Source organism: Apodemus sylvaticus, chromosome 10 (genome assembly GCF_947179515.1).
Source record: "Apodemus sylvaticus chromosome 10, mApoSyl1.1, whole genome shotgun sequence".
NCBI classification, from domain to species: domain Eukaryota; kingdom Metazoa; phylum Chordata; class Mammalia; order Rodentia; family Muridae; genus Apodemus; species Apodemus sylvaticus.
This window is the reverse complement of record NC_067481.1, coordinates 22,471,034-22,492,744: the sequence shown is the minus strand read 5'-3', so window position 1 is coordinate 22,492,744 and position 21,711 is coordinate 22,471,034. Positions and strand designations below refer to the sequence as shown.

At 47.9% G+C, this 21,711-nt stretch overlaps 1 protein-coding gene across 2 annotated transcripts in view; it reads right to left on the bottom strand.

Annotated features, from left to right (window-relative positions):
- The window catches only part of Acly (ATP citrate lyase), a 52,096-nt gene that overhangs the window by 12,717 nt on the left and 17,668 nt on the right, over positions 1 to 21,711 (bottom strand). The window contains exons 12-20 of one of the 2 annotated variants that reach the window (XM_052194098.1): positions 18,181 to 18,335; positions 17,292 to 17,382; positions 16,272 to 16,301; positions 12,002 to 12,143; positions 11,561 to 11,729; positions 9,109 to 9,213; positions 5,846 to 6,042; positions 5,478 to 5,559; positions 3,194 to 3,304 (exon numbers count right to left, since the gene is read on the bottom strand). In XM_052194098.1, coding sequence (XP_052050058.1) covers positions 3,194 to 3,304; positions 5,478 to 5,559; positions 5,846 to 6,042; positions 9,109 to 9,213; positions 11,561 to 11,729; positions 12,002 to 12,143; positions 16,272 to 16,301; positions 17,292 to 17,382; positions 18,181 to 18,335 — 1,082 coding nt within the window. The remainder of the gene's footprint in view (positions 1 to 3,193; positions 3,305 to 5,477; positions 5,560 to 5,845; positions 6,043 to 9,108; positions 9,214 to 11,560; positions 11,730 to 12,001; positions 12,144 to 16,271; positions 16,302 to 17,291; positions 17,383 to 18,180; positions 18,336 to 21,711) is intronic. The other variant, XM_052194099.1, reaches the window with a different exon arrangement.

The following is a 21,711-nucleotide window of genomic DNA, read 5'->3' as shown; positions in this document are numbered from 1 at the left end:
CAAACAAACAAAAAAAGTAAAATTAAACAAACTCAAGTCTTAAAAATCACTTTTAAAATTTAACACACTTCAGTGCCCTGTGTTCCCCAAGAATAATGGGGAGTGCCAGCAAGATCCAAAGGGTGAGGGGCTGACCCCTTGGAGGAGTCCTTGGCATGGTTCGGTAGGGAGACAGAAGGAAAGCAGGTACAGAAACAGTGCAGGAGTGTTGCGGTGACCTTCCCTTACTTAGCATGAAGGTATGTCCCTGTATTTTCAATTGTTGATTGCTGGCAGAGAGCTAAGTGCTAGCAGGACTTTGGTACTGTCTATCACCTGTCTTAAAGAGGAAGGTCAGGCCCGAAAGCACCTAAGAGATGGGTCATTGTTGAGACTGCTATAGACTATTGGGGCTCTGAAAGTTGGGCTACATGTATTTTGCATTATACTATGTTTAGGTATGGCCCCCAAAGACTACTGGGGCCAGGGAGTAGAATGTGATGATTTGTATATGCTAGGCCCAGGGAGTGGGACTATTAGAAGGTATGATCCTATTGGAGTAGGTGTGCCACTGTGGGTGTGGGCTTTAAGACCTTCATCCTAGCTGCCTGGAGGCCAGTATTCTGCTAGCAGCCTGTAAACGAAAATGTAGAACCCTCAGCTCCTTCTGCACCATGCCTGCCTGGATGCTGCCAAGCTCTCTCTTTGATGATAATGGACTGAGCCTCTGAACCTGTAAGCAGGCCCCGATTAAAGCTGTTTGCCTTTTGGTGGGTGTCTTAGTTGGGGTTTCACTGCTGTGAGCAGACACCATGACCAAGGCAAGTCTTATGAAGGGCAACATTTTACCTCGGGCAGAATCTAATCTAAAAAGGACCCCAAATAGAAGAGTGGAAGAGGGGAGTTATTTTGTGAGGAAAGGTCTGGGAGGGAGAAGGTGCTAAGAGAAAGGCGAATGAGAAGCAGCTTCACCCATAAGTGGTTGGAAGAGTCGCAGAAGTCCTAAGGGTTCCAGACCTTTGCAGTCACTTCTGTTTTGGCTTTGTGGTGTGCGTGCGTGTGTGCGTGTGTGTGCGTGTGTGTGTGTGTGTGTGTGTGTGTGTGTGTGTGTGTGTACGTGCATTCATGTCCATGGAGGTCAGATGATGGACATCTGCCTTAGTCACTCTCTGCCTTATTCTTTGAGACAGCATCTCTCACTGAACCTAGAAATCATCGATTAACCTAGACCAGTGAACCCATCTTCACCCCTTTGGAACTGCAGGCATGTGCCACTGTATCTGGATTTCCTGTGTGTGCTGGGGGCTGACACTTGGTTGGTTCCTCATGCATGTGATCAGCTGAGCTTTCTCCCAGCCTCTGTTTTGCTCTTTCACCGTGTAACCCATATTAGCCTTGAACCCCTGATCCTCCCGTCTCTGCCTCCAAAATGCTGAGATTATACTTTGTGCTATCACACCTGGCTACAGTCACTTCCATTTAAATCATCTAAAAATCCAATTTTACAGCTCTGGAAATGAAGGTACTGATCTGCCAGGTGAGAGCGCACAAAGAGCTGACCTTAAAGCCTATGCCAGTAACCCCTGAGAGGCAGGCGGAATTCTGCATCACCCTATCCCCCTTATTCACCTGGGAGGAAAATATCCCACATACTTCACATTTATAAAATGAATCGTGGGCTGGAGAGATGGCTCAGAGGTTAAGAGCACTGTCTGTTCTCCTAGAGGTCCTGAGTTCAATTCCCAGCAACCACATGGTGGCTCACAACCATATACAATGAGGTCTGGTGCCCTCTCCTGGCTTGCTGGCATTAATGCAGGCAGAATACTATATACATAAATAAATTTTTTTTTTTATTTGATTTTTTCGAGACAGGGTTTCTCTGTATAGCCCTGGCTGTCCTGGAACTCACTCTGTAGACCAGGCTGGCCTCGAACTCAGAAATCCGCCTGCCTCTGCCTCCCAGAGTGCTGGGATTACAGGCGTGAGCCACCACTGCCCGGCACATAAATAAATTTTAATAAATAAATAAATAATATGAATCATATTTGAAATTTCCATAGTACCCTGCCTTAAGAATAACCATGTCTTAGCCGGGCGATGGTGGCACACGTCTATAATCCCAGCACTCTGGGAGTCAGAGGCAGGAGGATTTCTGAGTTCGAGGCCAGCCTGGTCTATAGAGTGAGCTCCAGGACTGCCAGGGCTATACAGAGAAACCCTGTCTCGAAAAAAACAAACAAACAAAAAAACCAAAAACAAAAACAAAAAAAAAAAAAAAAAGAAAGAAAGAAAGAAAGAAAGAAAAAAAAAAAAAGAATAACCACGTCTTGAGTTCCTTTTATGGTGAATAACTACATCACTAATTCAGGCTTGCCTGACTATGCAGTACATAGGTATGTATGACCACACCCAAGTACATACACATACACATACAGTGCATACACCTTCTCCGGACCACACTAGGCTACTTCAATCTTTTGCTCTACACACAGCATCAAGAGACCCGCAGGCTGTTCCGAATAGATGGGTTAGCAAATTGTTTTATTTCCTTGAGACCGTCTCACTACGAAGCTCAGCTTGTCCGGATGGAACCCACTGTGTGGAACAGTCTAGGCTCGAACTCAAAGCAAACATCTATCAGGCCCAGGCTTATCACCCCCTGTCTCAGACCTCTAAGAGCTGGATTTACAAGTACACCACTCGGCTGGATATACTTTTGGGGTGACTTGTACGGGCTGCAGTGAGAATGTGAAGGTCAGAACCACTTGTGGGAGGAGTTAGCTCTCTCGTTCCACTGTGTGGGTTCTGGGGACTGCTCTCTGTTGGTCAAACTGATGGTGGCACCTTTACCCATTTGGTCGCCTCACATGCCCAGGATGTCATCTTAGTACAGTCAGAACAATGTTTTCCCCACTGTCGCCCACAGGGTGTCCCTAGCCTGACCTACCAGGCTAAGCCCCTTCCTCCTCATATCCCCCTGAGTCAGAACTCAGTGTCTCATCAAGGCCTTAACCTGCTGGGGAAGGTGCAGAAGAGTGGAGCTGAGCACTGGCAGGCACAACTTGGGCTGGGCTTTGCAGTCACAGAGCAAGCAGCACAGGCTTACTGAAGGAATTCGCAGCTGAATGGGAATTCAACTGTATGATTTCACTCAGCCCGCCATCTCTGCAAACTCATTTCCTACTCAGCGCTAGCCGGCCCCCACTCCTACCTCGGAGGAGAACATGGTGGCACAGGTCCCGATACACCAGCAGACCACCGGCTTGGTGAGGCGGCCCTCCTTGATGCCCCGGCAGATCTTATATTCCTCCGTACCCCCTATCTGCAGAGGAATGGGGAAAGGGGAAAACCCCACAAGTTAGTGGAAGCTGCTTCGTTTGCCTAGGACTAGCCAGACAACAGGAAAAACTGCCCACATGACTCACAGACAAAAAAGGAAAAAAAAAGAACCCCACAAAACCCCAACAACCCCATGAAATAAAAGTTGGCTACAAAATCTGAGGATAAACACTTGGGCTACGTAATAGACAGTGAGTTTAATTTCCACTTGATTCATCCTAGGTGAAGGACTCAATGAAGGATGAAAGGGGTTAAAGGTGGGGGGTATAAGGGGTTAGGTGAGTGTGGCTAGGCGGCGTGGGGGAAGGTGTCCAGGCGGGCCCTTGCCTGGGCACCTCTGCCCCTGAGGGACCACACACACACAGACATGGTATAGAATAGAGTTTATTCAGAATAGGGGATGGGAGTTAGAGAGAGAGAGAGAGAGAGAGAGAGAGAGAGAGGAGAGTGGAGGCCGGCCATGACCACGTGGAGGGGGGGAAGAGCCCCAGGGGCAGAGAGGTGAGAATGTGGGAGAGCGGAGAGCAAAGAGAAAGAGGAGGAGCAAGTAGCCCCTCTTATAGTGGGCCAGATCTCTGGGGCGGGGCATACCTGGCTATTGCCAGGTAGGTGTAGGGTGGAGCTTACACAAAACCCCAACACTAGGTATGTATGTATATAAGGAATCATGAAGGGATGATAAGTATCTTAATAAGGCCGTTCCTGGGGTCCCTTTCTAATCTACAGTGTATGATGATGAAGGATTAGAGCCTCTCTCAGAAGAACAAGTAAGGAATGGGATTATAGCACTCCCCAGAGCTTTTAAAACAAAACAAAACAAAACAAAACAAAACAAAACAAAACAAAACAAAAGCCCTCACAGGGGCTGGGGAGATGGCTCAGGGCACTTGGTTTCAGTTCCTAGCACCCAAATAATAGCTCACAAACACCTATAACTCCATTTCCAGGGGACTGGCACCCTCACTGACTGTTGCAGGAAGGAGGCACACAAAGGCAAAGCACTCATATACATAATTGCTGTGGATGGCCCTGGTGCTGTTGTATTTTGAAGTTAATTCTGCTTTCCCGGGAGGGTCTGTCTGGACCAAGGAATGAGTCACCATATGCAGGTGACTCCTTGTGAACCATCCCCCAATGAATAAAGGAATCAATCACTGGGCAAGCAGGCGGGACTTCCGGGTTGGATGGAGGAAGAGAGGAAGCAGGACAGACTTAGGGGCTTTTTGGACGGGGATAGTGAGGGCAAGATGTAGCTGCTAGTGTCTCCTGGCTTATATGGCGAATCCTGGAGGATTTAGATTTAATATGGCTTACAAGATTAGGATTCTAGCTGCCCAGTGATTGAGTTACCATTGTTTCTAAATTAAGTTTGTATGGCATTTTTCCTTCACAGGGCTGTTCGATTAGGTTCAAGAGAGAAGGTAAGGTAGCAAAACGTGGGTTTGCCAGATGTGCACCGCAAAGGCCATGAGGGTTTTGAAGCATGGGGCTGGCGTGCCAGCAACCCACCAAGGGAACTTAGAGAGTCAGGTGGAGACATCTCGGGAGCTCTGGGACAGAGTCTGTTGAGACGAGAACACCCTGCTAGGGCCATGTGGCCCGCCAGTGCCCCGTGTAAGGCGAGAACATGCAGTTCTTTTTAGTATTTCCCACAACACGTAATTTTTTTTTTTTTAAAAATCTAACTTAAAAAAGATGGCCTCACTGCTCCAGCTATCCTTCTCAGCAGGTGGGCACTGTGGCCAGAGGGAAGACAGCTCCTCCTTCACTGCTGCTCACTGCCCACAGAGCAAACTCTCAGCCCCAGAATCTTACCGGCTGTACCATCAGGCTTTAAGATGTATACTGAGTGCCAGAGTGCATGAATTCTTTTTTTTTTTTTTAAGATTTATTTATTATTATATCTAAGTACACTGTAGCTGTCTTCAGACACTCCAGAAGAGGGCGTCAGATCTCATTAGGATGGTTGTGAGCCACCATGTGGTTACTGGGAATTGAACTCAGGACCTTCAGAAGAGCAGTCAGTACTCTTAACCACTGAGCCATCTCTCCAGCGCCCCCCCCTTTTTTTTGCGTGAATTCTTAAAAACACAAATCCTAGACTACATTTATAATCGAACCACCCTTCAAAAACAGCAATGGCAACAACGACTCACCTCCCCAAGAACTACAATCATCTTGACTCCTGGAGTGTCCTGGTAACGCAGCACGTGATCCATGAATGTGGACCCAGGGTACCTGTACAGAGCAGGGAGAACAAGAGACAGTGTGGGGGGGTGCAGGAACATGTGAGAAGCACCTCACTACATACATGGATGTGAAGTCTAGGATGGATTCAGAAGCTCTAGGCTAATGTAAATAGGTGGGAGGGGCCAGTAAAGAACAGTCCCCCTCAATAGTCTTACATAACTTTACTAGGGCAGTTGTAGGGCTGAGGGCATACTCAGCGTTTGGGCAGTTAAGTAACACACCATACATGCTGCCTGGCTAGTTAGCTCCACTGTAGAAGATTCCCAGCTCTTACCTGTCCCCGCCGATGGCCACACCCTCGTACACACCATCTGTGGTCCGAGAGATGATGTTATTGAGTTCGTTGGACATGCCTCCTGAACGTGAGACGTAGGCCACACTGCCTGGGCGGTACAGTTTGGAGGCCAGGATGTTGTCCAGCATCCCACCAGTATTCCCAATCTTAAAGCATCCAGGTTTGATGCCCCCAACCTTCAGAGGCAGGAACAGCAGTTAAGACAAAGCAGGGTGCAGGAGGAGCAACAAAACCCTACTTCACCTGCCCTGTACCTCTCCAACGTGGAGAGAAGTGGCTGAAAGAATTAACACCTGCCCAGGAAGAAGCACTTCTCTCTGCTAGACGTGTGTGTACAACCTGACTCTATACCCAGTTTCTGATCAGCCTATGTACCATTATGCCACTTCCCTCATATCATGGGTTAAAGGACCCAGCAAAGATGCACAACACAGCTGGGCTTCTCCATGTACAATGACATTGTGCTTACAACACAACCTTTACTTATTGCAAAACTCTTAGTTTTAGGGATGCTAATTCAGCATTTCTACCCAGCATGCATTAGGCTTTCAGGCAGTCCCTAGCATCAGGGTAGGAAGAAAAATATCCTAGCTCCTACTTTTTTTTGGTGACAGGATCACATTATGCAGCTCTGGTTAGCCTGAAAAGTATTATGGAGACCAGGCTACCCTTGAACTAACAGAGATCTACCTGCTTCTGGCTCCCAAGTACTGAAATTAAAGGTTTAAAGATGTCACCACCTCCACACACAGCCTTAGCTTCGAATGTTTATTTAAACTTATTTTCATTTTATGGCTCCGGATATTTTTGCTTGTTTTGTGTGTGTGCACTGTCTTCAGAGTCCAGAAGACGATGGCAGATTTTCTGGACCTGGGGTTACAGGGGTTGTGAGCTGCCATCTGGGTACTGGAAACAGCCTGGGTTCTCCAAAAGAGCAACAGGTGCTCTTAATCACCCAGCCATCTCTCCAGCCCCGGCTTCGATGTTTACACAATTAAAACAAACAGAGCAATTTCTTCCATCATGAAGTTCTGAGTCAAAAATAAACTCCCAAGCAGCGTTTTTCTTTGGCTTATAGTTAATGGAATAGTTAAACACTACATTAGAGTTGCATTTAAAGACGAAAGCATTAAAAACAACAAACCTCTCCCATTAGCCCCTTGTAACTATGAAGGGGATAAGACTGTGACAAGGGACCTTTACAAACCAGGGGGCTGGGAGGTGGCTCAGTGCTTAAGAGCACCGTGGCAGCAATAAAGGATGGAGTTTAGTCAGTTTCATAACAGCTCGGCATTGTCCCGATACTTGGAACCCTGGCACTGAAGGAAGGAGAGACAGCAAGGTCATTGGGGCTTGCAGGCTTCCGGTCTAGTCAATAAACCATGAAAGCCCAGGTTCAGGGAGAGACCCTGCTTCAAAGGAACAAGACGGAGAGTAACAGAGACTTTGTGAAATCCACTCAGGCTTCATATATAAATACCATAAGCCACCCTACACACACACACACACACACACCCCAAGTAAATAAAATAATTAAAACTGGGGTTGGCAGTGTGCCTCAGTGGTACTGTTCTTGCTTTTGATTGTGACTGTGCCTTCCCCTCTTGAAGGAAGAAAGTATTTTAGTGGAGTCCACAGTTAAGAGACTTTTAATTATAAAAGGACTTTGGATTTTAAAAGAGATTGAATATTTTATAGGGATTGAAAAAAAATTTTTTTTTTGGTTTTTTTTGAGACAGGGTTTCTCTGTGTAGCCCTCGCTGTCCTGGAACTCACTCTGTAGACCAGGCTGGCCTCGAACACAGAAATCCACCTGCTTCTGCCTCCCAAGAGCTGGGATTAAAGGCATGTGCCGTCATGCCCAGCTGGGATTGAAATCTTAATAAGTAAGAATGTGCAAAGATTGTGGGACTTTTAAAGCTGTTTAGATATTGGGGATGAATAAGAAAGCAAGGGTTGAGGCTTAAAAGTGATGTGTTTGTATGTCAAGTTGACAAGGGGTCAATTGTACTGGCTGGTTTTGTGTGTCAACTTGACACAAGCTGGAGTTATCATAATGAAAGGAGCTTCAGTTAAGGAAATGCCTCCATGAGCTCTAGCTGTAAGGCATTTTCTCAATTAGTGATCAAGGAGGGTGGGCCCCTTGTGGCTGGTGCCATCCCTGGGCTGGTAGTCTTGGGTTCTATAAGAAAGCAAGCCAGGAAGTAACATCCCTCCACAGCCTCTGCATCAGCTCCTGCTTCCTGACCTGCTAGAGTTCCAGTCCTGACTTCCATTAGTGATGAACAGCAATGTGGAAGTGTAAGCGGAATAAACCCTTTCCTCCCCAACTTGCTCCTTGGTTATGATGTCTGTGCAGGAATAGAAACCCTGACTAAGACACTTGGTATAAGTGGGGTCCTGGTTCCATCCTGAGCATTTCAAATAAAATGCAGTACTGTTCCAATAGCTCAGTCATGGAACCAACCTAGTTATCCGTCAATACAGGAATGGACCAGGAAAATGTGGCATAAGCACAGAATGCGATCTAACTAGCAGAGCGCAGTAGCACACACCCTTAGTCTCAGCATTTGGGAAGCAGAGGTAGGTAGATCTCTGTGAGTTCAAGGCCACCCTAGTTTACAAACTGAGTTCCAGGACAGTCAAGGCTGTTACATAGAGCAACCCTGTCTCGAAAAACAAAAGAAACAAGCAAAAAAGAATAAAATCATGTCATCTATAACAAGATGAACACAGTTGGAGATAACCATATATAAGTGAATTAAGTCAGTTATAGAAAAATAATATTGCATGTTTTCTTTCATTCGTGGGTCCTGGATCTTATAGTACACAAAATTATACATGTATAACTGAGACGTAAAGAAAAACTAAACTGTCTCAGAGAAGGAAGGGGCCTAAGGAGGAACAGGAAGGAAGAGAGGCTAGAGCTTTGCTCAGATACATTATATATCTTTGCATGAAAATGGATTTAGGAAATCCAGCATAATCAAATAAAAAAGTTATTAACCACAGAAATGAGCTTTCTGACAGGCATGATGGATCATGCCTCTAATCCCAAGTCTCAGGAGGAGACTGAGGCAGGAGGATTACCATAAATTCCAGGCCAGTTTGGACCAGTAGGAGAACCCTGCCTCAACACAAACAAACAAACAAACAAATACAACAACAACAAACCCCACAACAAACAACAAACAATGCATGCTTCCTGTGGTCTCAGGAAGCCTTCTGGAGTGGACACTCACTGTGGCAGGCCCGATGATGGTCACTCCCTTCTGGTCGGCCTTCTTGATGAGCTTCCGGGTGAGGGCCTCAGGGATGCCTTCTGCTATGATGGCTATGGTCCGGATCTAGAGGATTAACATTTCAAATTAACACTGAACATGTCAACATTTCACCTCTGACAGACAATGAGGCCTTCCTATACCCAGTGTCCCCACCCAGGTTTCAAGAACAAAGTAAGGTAAAGAGAATGTCCCTTCTCCCTCCCATATGCCTCGGGTTCTGCCCTGATCATTTCAAACTTCTCTCAAAGGACAGGCATGGTGGGGTCAGCGAGATGGCTCAGCAGGCAAAAGCACTTGCTGCCAAGCCTGAGTTTGATGCTAAGGGCAAATAAGGTAAAAGGAGGAACTGACTCCTGAATGCTGTCCTCTGACCTCCACATGCACCCCCCTAACACACATTCACACACACACACACACACACAGCAGTAGACATTGAAACAAACTTCACTGGCCAGTGACACACAGACTCTGCAGAAGCAGAGGCAAATGCTTCCAAGTCTTCGCTAGTCTGTAGCTACACTCTCACCAAAGTCTCAGACTCAGCTGACCCCTACCTGCCTTTCCCACTAAGTACCCAGAGTCTTCTCTCTGTCCCTACAGGCTTAGTCAGCGCACAGAGAAACAAGCTGTTCCCACCCTTGCCTAGACTGGGCTAGAGGAACTGAAGATCTAAGAACCATGTCTCTTTGGCTCTGGGCCAGTCTGTAAAGGGTTGCAAGTTTAGGTCTTGTGGTCTGTATAACATGTTTTCAGTGTCTAAGTATCCATGCACACAATACATAAATGAAATACACTGGCTGTTTTAATAAAACTTTGTTTGTGGAAACAGGTGGGGGCTACCATTTTGCCCTGGGTCGTTTTTGCTAAAGTCTGCTCCAGCCTGAAAAAGCAGCTCATCTAAAGAGCAGAGCAAATTCATGTTATCAACTCATTAACTGAAACAGCTGGATCAGACAATAAAAAAACAAAAAAACAAACAAACACCAAAACACTGGTCTATAGCAGGCTTTTACAAATCATTAACTAAAGGCAAGTATTGCAACAGAAAAGGGGGAAGGAGGGATAGGACCAGGGCACCAATGGCAAGCCCATGCTTCTCAAAGTTAGTTTTAGTTAATGTCCAAGGACACACAGAGTAAACAGAATGCTAAGTCACTACACAGTTGTTTGGTATTGGCAAGTAGAAACTGAAGCTGGCGCACACCTTTAAGCCCAGCACATGGGAGGCGGAGGCAGGTGGATTTCAGAGTTTGAGGCCAGCCTGGTCTACAGAGTTGAATTCAGGACAGCCAGGGCTACACAGCGAAACTCTGTCTTAAAAAACCAAAAAGAGACCCCCTTCCTGCCTGCCTTCCTCCAGCACCATGTCTAACTGGACGCTGGACGCTGCCATGCTTCCCGCCATGCTAACAGACTGCACCTCAAACCTGTGAGCCAGCCCCAATGAGATATTTTCCTTTCTAAGAGTTGCCTTGGTCATGGTGTCTCTTCACAGCAATGGACACTGAGACAGGTGATAGTTGGGAATGCGTGCAAATGTCAACCCAAGACACTTACGACAGGCCTGGAAAGAACAAGAGTAATGTGCCAACCTATTGACCTAGGGGGCAGGCATGCTGAAACCTGGTGGCCATGTTGATGAGAAAAGATTTGGAAGTATCCACCTGCTTTTTATTCTTTAGCATCTGTCCTTTAGTAAGTATATAATATCCTATAAGAAAGTGTTTTGGGGGGATGGTGCTGGGGATAGAACTCAAGGCCTTACATTCATAGGTGTAAGGGCTTTGCCACTGAACAATACTCAGCTCAAGACAGTGTTTTTGAGCCTGTGGTTCAAGCCAGCCTGGGAGGGTGCCAGGAGCCAAACTGACCTTACTTTATGTTTAGATTCCATTTTAGGGACAGGCTTGGGTTTTGACTTCTCCTCAGCTACAGACCTTGGAGAGATCGGGTGGTCAATGGTCACTGTGCCTCCCAGAAGAAGAAAACATCTTACAGCTGCCAGAGATTCACCTTGGCTGAATGCCCGGGCTACGTGGAAAATCCCACTTGCCTTACTTCTTCCCCGCTTGTATAAGTTCCCTGAGAAAATACAGTTTTTGGGGCCTTGAACAAAGTTGGTCTTGGCCTTGTTCTTTGCATCTCCTGTCTCTATTTCTCTGTCCTTCTCTCCTAGGATCCCCTGTCGAAACCCCCTGCAGGCCGGGGCAGGAGGGAATGAGCTGGAACTGATTTCTGGTAACCTAGAGAGGCAGCCATTGCACAGTTTTAAGCCACTTCTGAGAAGCACCTGTCTCCAAGTACTTCTCTCAGTTCCCAAGTCCTTGGTCACAAGTATCCATGACTGTAAATTCCACTCAGAAGCTCTCTCTGACTCCCCACCTCGTGCTACCCCAGATCCATGCTCTACCTGGGCATAGTTCATGGTCTCCATGGTGCTGTCATAAGCGGATCGCAGAGACGCAAAGTTGATCAGCACATCCACCTCCGGATGCTTCTTCATGGCATCAGCCATGTTCTTGAAGACGGGGATCAGGATCTCCTTGTGTCCCCAGTAAAACTTCTGCTTGTGATCCCCACTGTGAGAAAGCAGAGCAAGAGTAAGAACACCCTCGACCCACCAGCGCCGGGGAGGGGAAGCTGAAAGGAGGCACGTCTTCAAGAGCAACAAGGGCTGTGTCCCCTAAAAGTTCCCATCTGAGGGAAAGGGGGCCCCAGGAACACGGACTGTCTCAGTCCCGGGATGGGGAGATCTCCCCACTACAAAGATGGGAGGCTGATTCCCAGGCTGCATCTAAAGGGGAGAATCCCACTTAGCCATTTCCAGACGCCCTGTCTCGGCATGACTCACGTGAAGGGGTAGACCATGGCGGCCACTGAGGGCTCATCTCGGGAACACACGTAGTCAAAGTCCAGCATGCCTTGCACAGCCCGGGTCTGCATGCCCCACACAATAGCCTTGGTATGTCGGCTGAAGAGGGTGGCACTCTTTCCTGGTGGGCAAAGACACAGCGAGTGCACCCAGAACACACACCTTAGGAAGACCTAGAGGGGCTCCCTTCCTGAATCCCTATGCTACGTGTCCAGTTTGGTAGTTCTTCAGGGCAGCAAAAGAAATGTTAAAATACTAAATTCTGGGAAACTTGCCCTGGTTTTTCTAGAAGGAGGCAGCAGAGAGAACGACAACTGTCTAATGAGACCTGCATAGCTAAAGAATAGTCCCATGGTGATCAGAAAAGGAATCCTCCAACAGAACAGGGCCCACAGCTGAAGGTGCCTGAGTGTTCTCACAGGGCATGCTAAGTGTCCCGGGAACGCTACAGATTCGGACTGTACTCCTGTGGTCTACACACGCAATAAAATAGTTCTCATTTTCTTGTTTAAAATTTGTCATTGACTAATTAATTTATTATCTTATGTGTATAGGGGTTTTGTCTCTTATGTATGTCTGTAAATCACATGTTTGTCTGGTGTCCACCGAAGCCAGAGAGCGTGCTGAATCCCCTAAAACTGGAGTTAACAGTTAGCTGTGAGCAGTCATGTGGGTTCTGGGAATTAGACTCTGATTCTCCAGAAAACTGGCCAGGGCCCTTATGCTGAGCCATCTCTCCAGTCTCTTGTTTGTCCTTTTGAGACAGAGCCTCATTATGTAGCTCTGGCTGACAAGCACCATGTTGTACAGACCAAGCTGCCTGGGAAGTCACAGATATCTGCCTGCCCCCGCCCCCCAAGTGCTGGAAATAAAGGCATATGTCACTGTACTCAACAACTTTTAAAGCTTTATTTATTTTTAATGTGTTCATAGGGTGTTTTGATTATATGTAAGTACACTGTGTGTGCAGTACCTGCGGAGACCAGAGAACAGAATCAGATTCTCTAGAACTGGCTACAAGCGGATGCGAGCCATCACCACGTCAGTGCTGGAAGCCAGCCCACGGCCTCTGCAAGGCTTGCAAGTGCTGTTAGCCTCGGAGCCTTATCTTGAGCCCCAGCTGCTGGTTGGTAAGCAGGATCTCATGTAACCAGGGCTGGCCTTGAACTCACTATGTAGCTGAGGACAACCTTAGACTCCTGATCTTGCCTCTCCTTCCCAACTATTTGCAGGCAGATAACATGTCACCAGCTCCCCTTTCTTTGCTTTCAGTCTTTATGTACCCAGATTGCCTGCAACTCACTATACCTTCATATGTGACACTCTGTCTCAGCCTTCTGACTGCTGGACTTAGAGGTCTGAGTCCCCATGCCCGGCTCAATTACAAAAAATTGTCGTTAATGTTTATTATTATTATTATTATTATTAATGCTTGTTTTTTCGACAAGACTTTCTTGTGCAGCTCTAACTGTCCTGGAACTCACTCTGAAGACTAGGCAGACATCTGCCTGCCTCTGCTTCAAGGTTCATACCACCACCTCCACCCTTAATAAATTATTTTTAGAGGCACTAGAAAAAAGTTTACCTCTCACCATTTTACTACCTGAGGACTTTATAATCCCAACAATGTTAATCAGCCTGTAAATTTAGACATAAACCCAGCAACAATTGGTATTAGAACGCACACAAATTCTAGGTCAGAGGGATCCTGTGTAGAGGCTTGAGGCAGGGAGGACTAAGGCTAGCCCAACCATATCTCACCGAGGTTATGGAAGGGCTCTGACACAAGCCAGCACAGGGCCACAGTGCCCTCGTCCTCATCCCTAACCCTATCCTCCCACGCTCCTTATCTCCCAAGTGGCTCTCAGCTGCGCAGAACAATGCTCTTGAGACAGGCTTTCTAACAGTAGGAAAGATGTTAATGAACCGAGCAGGCTGGACATGGTGGTTCACATTTTTAATCCCAGAACCGGGGAGACAGAGGTAGGCAGTGGTCTACAGAGTGTAAGACTCTTATTTCCCAAACAGGGAGAAGGCTATGATGGTACAAAAAGACTACAGAAATGCAGGCATTAGACAGAAGGGAAAGGGCCCTTGCTTACCTTCCCCTTTAATTCCCTGAATGTCCTAGGAGAGGAAACGAGCCTTTGGGGGACATTCTGTGCCCTCCTGGGGAGAGCGAGGTGTCTCACCCAGAGGCTTCTGGTATAAACCTACTGTACTACTGCATGCTTGGCTAACCAAGATCAAGGTCTAAATAAATCCCCGTGCAGGCCAGCAGTAAGCCTCTCAAGTCAGAAGGCTCTTGATCCGTGAATACCTAGATTTACTGTCGTCCCAGGGTTCCTATAAAACGAGGAACCTTAGAGTAAGAGCCACCATATGATCCAGTCTCATACTTTCTAGCCCCAGGAAATTGAAGCAGATATCCACATTGACAGTGGTCCTGGGTCATCTTGGAGAGCCAGGATTACATGACTCGACAAAAATGCAGCTGTGTGATAAAAAAAAGGTCAGAAAGTAGTACAGCTCTGACACGCCAGGGGAGCCCACACTGAGCCCAAGCCATGCTCCACAGAAAGCCGTCTTCAGAGACAAGGACAAAACCCACCCACCCCTCCTGCTTTAAAGTCAGAGTTCAAGTGCTTACCTCCTTAAGCACAGAAAAAGCAAAGCAGGGGGAGGGGGCACTGGCACCCTAGCACTTAACCCTTCTCTTTACCTACCTCTCTCCAACCTTAATGGCCCTACTAAGAGTGGAGAGCACTCTCCATGACCTGGTCTCCTTCATGGCCTCTCTCTTCTCCAGCTAAAGAACCAAAGAAAGGTGTCTGCCACAGTCCGCTTCCCCTAGGGGCAAAGGGTTCCCTGGAGATGAGTCTGTTCCTGCTCTATCAGCACAAAGACCTTGCCTTCTAGGAAACTGGATCTCACTGGAGACAGACCATGAAAGGATTAAGAGGTCGCAGAGGGTCTGGAGAAACAGCTCAGTAGTTAAGAGCTGGTTGTGCTCTTGCAGCCATGTCAGGTGGCTTACTAAAGATACCGAACTGCCAGTAACTCCAGCTCCAAGGGATCCAGCACCTTTTTCTGGTCCCCCACAGCGCCTGCGTTCACATTCATCACCCCCCACGGGACCCCAGCTAAGACACACTCAAGTACACACAATTAAAAATAAGCCTTCACTGGTCTACAGAGTGAGTTCCAGGACAGCCAGGGCTACACAGAGAAACCCTGCCTTGAAAAAACAAACACAAAAAAAACAAACAAACCTTAGAAACAAAAGCAGACAGTTAGCGGGCCACTGTCTCTGTTTAGATATTCCTGCCCTCCCTAGGGATCAGTCATCAATGAGGACTCTCTTGCCCTTACAACTGTGAATGTCAGTTACACAGAGACGCTAGGCGGAGCTCACTGGTATAGTGTTTGCTCAGCATTCAAGGAGGTTCTGAGTTTGATTCCCAGTATTGAAGAAGAAGAAAAAAAAAAGTCATAAGAAAGTCCTGATCCTAGTAACTGAGTAATCTACCTGCTTGGTCAATGGACAGCTGTGTGTACGTGAGTGTACATGCACTGACAAATGTCCACTGTAACCTGTGACCTCCGACACCAGAAGTCCTGAAAAAGACTTGTTTTAGAGACAGACACTACCTGACCTTCCTAGTGTCTCTCTTCCCATCTTTCTCTGCTCTTCTACCAAACCTGGGAGAGCCCTACACTGGTCTGGACGCAGGAGCGGTGGGATGCGGCTGGCAGTAGGTACGGAAGGTGCTGAAGTTGAGGCAGGAAAGCAAAAGCAATGATGAGACGCAGATGCGAATGAGGGTGGAGCTGTGGTCCCTTCCCTACAGCAGCCAGCGCTCAGATCAGAGGCATCAACTGCTCTCTGCTACTCCCCTTTCAGCTGATGTCACCCTCTCTCCCAGGACCATCCCTCTTGGTACCCGAGTCTCCGGAGCTGTGGGCTGGCTCTTGCTCCTTCTATGTCTCCACCTCCCGCCAAGGTAAGGAGCCAGAGACAGCCACACAGTGAAGAGACTACTGTGTGGGGGCAGGTAGATACTAAGCAGGAGAGGGAAGGGACAAATAGCAAAGACTAAGACTTGAGGGGCGGGGCGGGCCACACCGAGGTGGGGACAGGAAATGTACTACACAACACTGCAACCCACCAGGGAAGAAACAAAGCACAGAGAAACTGGGACCCGCTAACAAAGCCACGCAGAGTTGGGGCGCAGTGGGGGCATCCTACCTTGCAGGGATCTTGGACTTGGGACTGAATCTGTTAAAGAAAATGACCAAGGCGTCTGAGTGAACTGCTGGTGGGAAGCTTTGGTGGGAGAAGGGAGAAACAGGGGACAGTTCCACAGACAAGCCTTCCGGTGCTGTCGCAGGGTCATAGTGGACAGCAGGGGTAAAGCCAATGAAAGAGGCAAAAGCACCAGTGGGCAGAACAGAAGTGGGCAAGACAAAGAACCAGGGTGCAGGGGGGGCAAGGAGAGGACACTAGGTGAGTGCACGCAACCCTCAAGTCCCTTCCTGGCCCTCTGGGTGACACTTCCACTATGGCCTTCAGGCTAGTGGGTCACGTCCTCTTAATGCCAACCCCTCTGTCCCCATGCAGCATACTACAGTGACTGAACCAGCACAGTGCTGGGCCCACGATTCTCCACCCTGGGGACTACAGGACAGTGACTTCTGATATTGAGCCTTATCGCAGCTGGCTATATGACAGTGGCAGCAAGGCCCCATCAGCCAGGGAAGCCAGTGTCACTCATCTGCTGGAATGTGAGTGCTGGCAGGTCATCCCTGAGCTGGTGACGTGTGCAAGGGCCAGTAAATAAGGCGTAGGGAGAGAAGTGTATTAAGAGCCCCTAGCGAGTGGGAGAAGACAGACAACTGTTTAGGAGCTAGCCTTGCTATTTCTACTCCCAGAACCTGTCTTCCATTTAGGAGTCTGGGAGAACCTTTCTCTTCTTGCTTCTGCTGAAATCCTGTCTCCTCCACAGCCTTCCAAGTCAGTACACAGCCCCCCCCAGCAGGCGGGGTACAAGGCAGCAGGGATTGAGGTGCCCCAGGAGAACCCACAGGAAGCCTCAAGTCACTCACCCTGAAGAGATCCACTCCCACCTCATGCTGAGGCCCACTCCCATAGGCAAGCTCAAACTGCTTCCCTGCTGCCTCTTCCAGGCAGACCCCAGACAGGGTGAAACGGAGAGACAGAGGAAACACCACAGGCCTTTGAGCGCTGTGGTAAACCTCTGGGAGTTACCTTGGGGCATAGCTGGCTTGGCTTTCTTTGCAGGTGCCACTTCATCAGCTCTGGACTCAGAAAAAGATGCTGTCCTGCTGGGTGCTGGAGTCTGAGGAACAGAGAGAGAAGACAGTTAGGGGTCATAGGCAAGGGGTCATAGGTAAGGGGTCATAGGTAGGGGCTGAGGACAAGAGCCACTGGTCCTAAAGGCCCCAAAGACATAAAGTAGCAAGAATTATACACAGAACAAATAATATAGAAAATTAAAAAAAAAAAATTATAAACAGTATTGTTTTAAGGGAAGAGCCTCACTATACAGAACAATAGAACTCAGGCTACCATGGAACCCAGAGCAATGCTCCTGTCCCAGCACACGTATGTATTTGGCTGAATGCTGTTCTTCATAAACTGAACTTGAAAAGCATTATTCTTTTTTGTGTTTTTGGTTTTTTTTCGAGACAGGGTTTCTCTGTGTAGCCCTGGCTGTCCTGGAACTCACTCTGTAGACCAGGCTGGCCTCGAACTCAGAAACCCGCCTGCCTCTGCCTCCCAAGTGCTGGGATTACAGGCATGTGCCACAACTGCCCAACAAAAAGCATTATTCTAACAATGCCAATATGGGAATTGATTTTGTCCAATGCTATAGATGAGCAAACTGAGGCTCTAAGTAGATATGGTACCAAGTAAAGTCCCACTCTCTGCAAGGATTTGAACTAGGGTTTGACTTGAAAACCTTTAGTCTTTCCATTGTTCTACCTTGACTGAAACATAACCATATGCCAACTTTCCCCATATTTTCTTATCTCCCTAAATGCTAGAAGAGGAGCACCGTGTCCTGCGTAGGCTAGTGGGGATGGAGGCAAGCGAGATGGGTCCCTCCTTTGAGGTGGGAGCAGCTGGCACCTACCGATGTGCTCCCACTGGCATTAAGGAGGAAGTTGGCAGTATGAGCTGCCGTGGGTGGCTGGTTGGGAATGGGCCGGTGGCCCAGGGCCATGCCCACAATGGCCGTCATGTGAGTTTCTGTGCCAAAGACATGGATGGGGATTCCAGTAGTCTTCCCTGCAAGAAAAGTAAAAGACCCACGATTCACAATCTGGAGAAAAGGCCCAGTCCGCAGAACATGGCGAGGCTCTCTGAGAGTCTTGCCCAATGCTGGGTACTGTGAGGGCAAGACTGATCTAACACAGAACATCTGCCAAAAGTTTCACCATCAAACCGGTCTTTCAGAAGATCACCTGTTGACAGAAGAGGAAGCCACAGTGCCAATGGCAACCTGGTGCCAGAAGCCTGTAAGTAGGCACCTCTGATGGCCTGGATCCTGGCCTGCCACTCTCCCACTTGTCACCTGTGCCCAGCGCCTTGCCTGCCTTACTGGCCTGGGCTGTTTCTAAACACTCTTAACTGGCTCCCCTGGGGCACGGCCCTCGCTTTTCCTTCTGCACAGAGCCAGCACCTTCACCTAGCTGCTCCCCATGACTGAGCTCACCCCGAGTGCATCCTGCTGAGACACACCTTCCCAGGCCTTAGGGACACTCCCTCCACGCGACCCTGGCTCCTGCATCTCCTTCACTTGTTTTTAAGATAGTGTTTCAATATATGGCTCTGCTGGACTGGAACTCACTATGTAGATCAGGCTGGCCTCAACTCAGAGATCCACCGGCCTCTGTCTCCCAGGTGCTGAGACTAATTGCACAGCCACGCCTGGAATGTTCTTCACTTCACTTTACATGAGCAGATGGAAACGAGCACTTGGTACCAAGTCAGGTAACTGGTGGGGGTGGGGTGTTTGCCATAGATATTAACTTTAGGAAAATGGGAGCATGGGATGGTCTCGACTGCCTTTCCCAATGAGATGTCACTTCCTTTTGTCACTTTCTGGAACGTCACATGAAGAGAACTACTTTTCTAAATGCGTTCACTAGCTCCTAGGTGGCCACCATTCTATCTTCCCTTTATCCAGAAGCCTGTCTGTACAGGGAAGCGCTTGTAAACTATATGGGAGCATCACCTGCCAATAGAAAGCTGACTGGTCTATTAGCTAAGGCAGGAAATAGGAGGTTTTCCCAGAGAGAGGGGATAAAGTCAGGCTTGGGAAGAGATTCTGAGGAGACGGACGCATGAAATTGAGAAGAGGTAACCAGTGTGTGGATGTGGCGCTCATAAAATAGAGTAAACAGATTAATTAAGCTACGAGCTGGTTGAGGAGCAATCCCAACCTTATGGCCTACGCATTTATTCATACAGAATTAAGTCTCAGAGTGATACTTTGGGAACTGGGGCATAGGTGGAAAAGTCCACAGTTATAAATGGTGTCCAACATGGGGCACGTTAGCCACACATAGGGCCTGAGAAAGCTCAGAAAGCCAGCCAGGAAAGCTGTGAAAGGGCTGGAGAGGCAGAAAACAAGCACTTCTCAGAGCCAGACACCAAGCAGGAGGCTATAAATCCTTTTAAGGAAGAGCAAGATTATATAACAAGGACACATGATCCACTATGTTCATAGCAGCCTTATTTGTAATAGCCAGAAGCTGGAAAGAACCCAGATGTCCCTCAACAGAGGAATGGATACAGAAAATGTGGTACATTTATACAATGTACTACTACCACTCAGCTATTAAAACTGATGAATTCATGAAACTCTTAGGTAAATGATGGACCTAGAAAATATCCTGAATGAGGTAATCCAATCACAAAGAACACACATGGTATGTACTCACTGATAAGTGGATATTAGCCCAAAAGCAATGAATATCCAAGATACAATTCACAGACCACATGAAGCTCAAGAAGAAGGAAGACCAAAGTGTGGATGCTTTAGTCCTTCTTAAAAAGGGGAACAAAATACTCATGGGAGCAAATATGGAAACAAAGTGCAGAACAGAGACTGAAGGAAAGGCCATCCAGAGACTTCCCATCTGGAGATCCATCCCAGAGACAGTCACCAAACTCTGACACTATTGTGGATGCTAAGAAAGGTTTGCTGAAGGAGCCTGATAGAGCTGTCTCCTGAGAGGCCCTGCCAGAGCCTTACAAATACAGTCGGATGCTTGCAGCCAACCATTGCACTGTGTGTGGGGTCCCCAATGGAGGAGTCAGAGAAAGGACTGAAGGGGTTTGCAACCTCATAGGAAGAACAACAATATCAACCAACCAGACCCTCCAGAGCTCCCAGGGACTAAGCCACCAACCAAGGAGTACACATGGCTCCAGCTGCATATGCAGCAGAGGATGGCCTTGTCAGGCATCAATGAGAAGAGAGGTCCTTGGTCCTGTGAAGGTTCGATAGTTGCCCCAGTGTAGGGGAATCAAGGGGGCGGGAAGGCAGGAGTGGGTGGGTAGGTAGAGGACCACCCTCATAGAAGCAGGGGGAGGGGGAATGGGATAGAGGGTTTCTGGGAGAAACCAGGTAAGGGGATAACACTTGAAATATAAATACATTGAAATAAATAATAAAAGGAAGGAAGGAAGGAAGGAAGGAAGGAAGGAAGGAAGGAAGGAAGGAAGGAAGGAAGGAAAGAAGGAAAGAAGGAAAGAAGGAAAGAAGGAAAGAAGGAAAGAAGGAAAGAAGAGCAAGGAGGGGGAAAGAGGTGGGGACCTGTGGATAGGGCGGAGGTTGGGGGGGACTGGAGCCACTGACCCTCCTTACAGTCAAAAACCTCCCCAGAGCTGGGGCAAGTAGGCTCAGCTCCCAGCCTGTGCCCTCCTCCCTCAAGTAGGAGGCTTGGCTCTCACAGAAGGGCAAACTGAGGCTCCAGCCCCAAACTGCTGCTAGACCAAGCACAGACATAATAGATCCAGTAAGCTGCAATAGACAGGTGTTGGCCTGAGGAGACTGCAGACACACAGAGGGGCAAAGGAGCATTTCCCCAGAACTGAGGTGGGACTGAAAAGCCCCAGACCTCTAAAGCTTGTAAGGTATTACATTTGAAAACAATAAAAGAGAGAAATAACTGGGTATAAGAAAAAAATCATAGGAAAAAATATTTAGTTTAAAAATAAGAAAGTTAAATCCTTAAGAAGATAGTTAGGCCCGGCAGTGGTGGCACCACGCCTTTGATCCCAGCACTCTGGGAGGCAGAGGCAGGTAGATTTCTGAGTTCCGGGCCAGCCTGGTCTACAGAGTGAGTTCCAGGACAGCCAGGGCTACACAGAGAAAGTGTCTTGAAAAAAACAGAAATAATCAAACAAACCAGAAGAATCCAATCTGGAATCTACAATGGCAGCAAAAAAGTTAGATCTAGATGAGAAAATCCACAACAGTCTTAAGGAATAAGAATAGCAACCCATAGAGATGCAATATATTGGATTAAGAGTACAAATTAAGCCGGGCAGTGGTGGCGTATGCCTGTAATCCCAGCACTCTGGGAGGCAAAGGCAGGCAGATTTCTGAGTTCGAGGACAGCCTGGTCTACAGAGTGAGTTCCAGGGCAGCCAA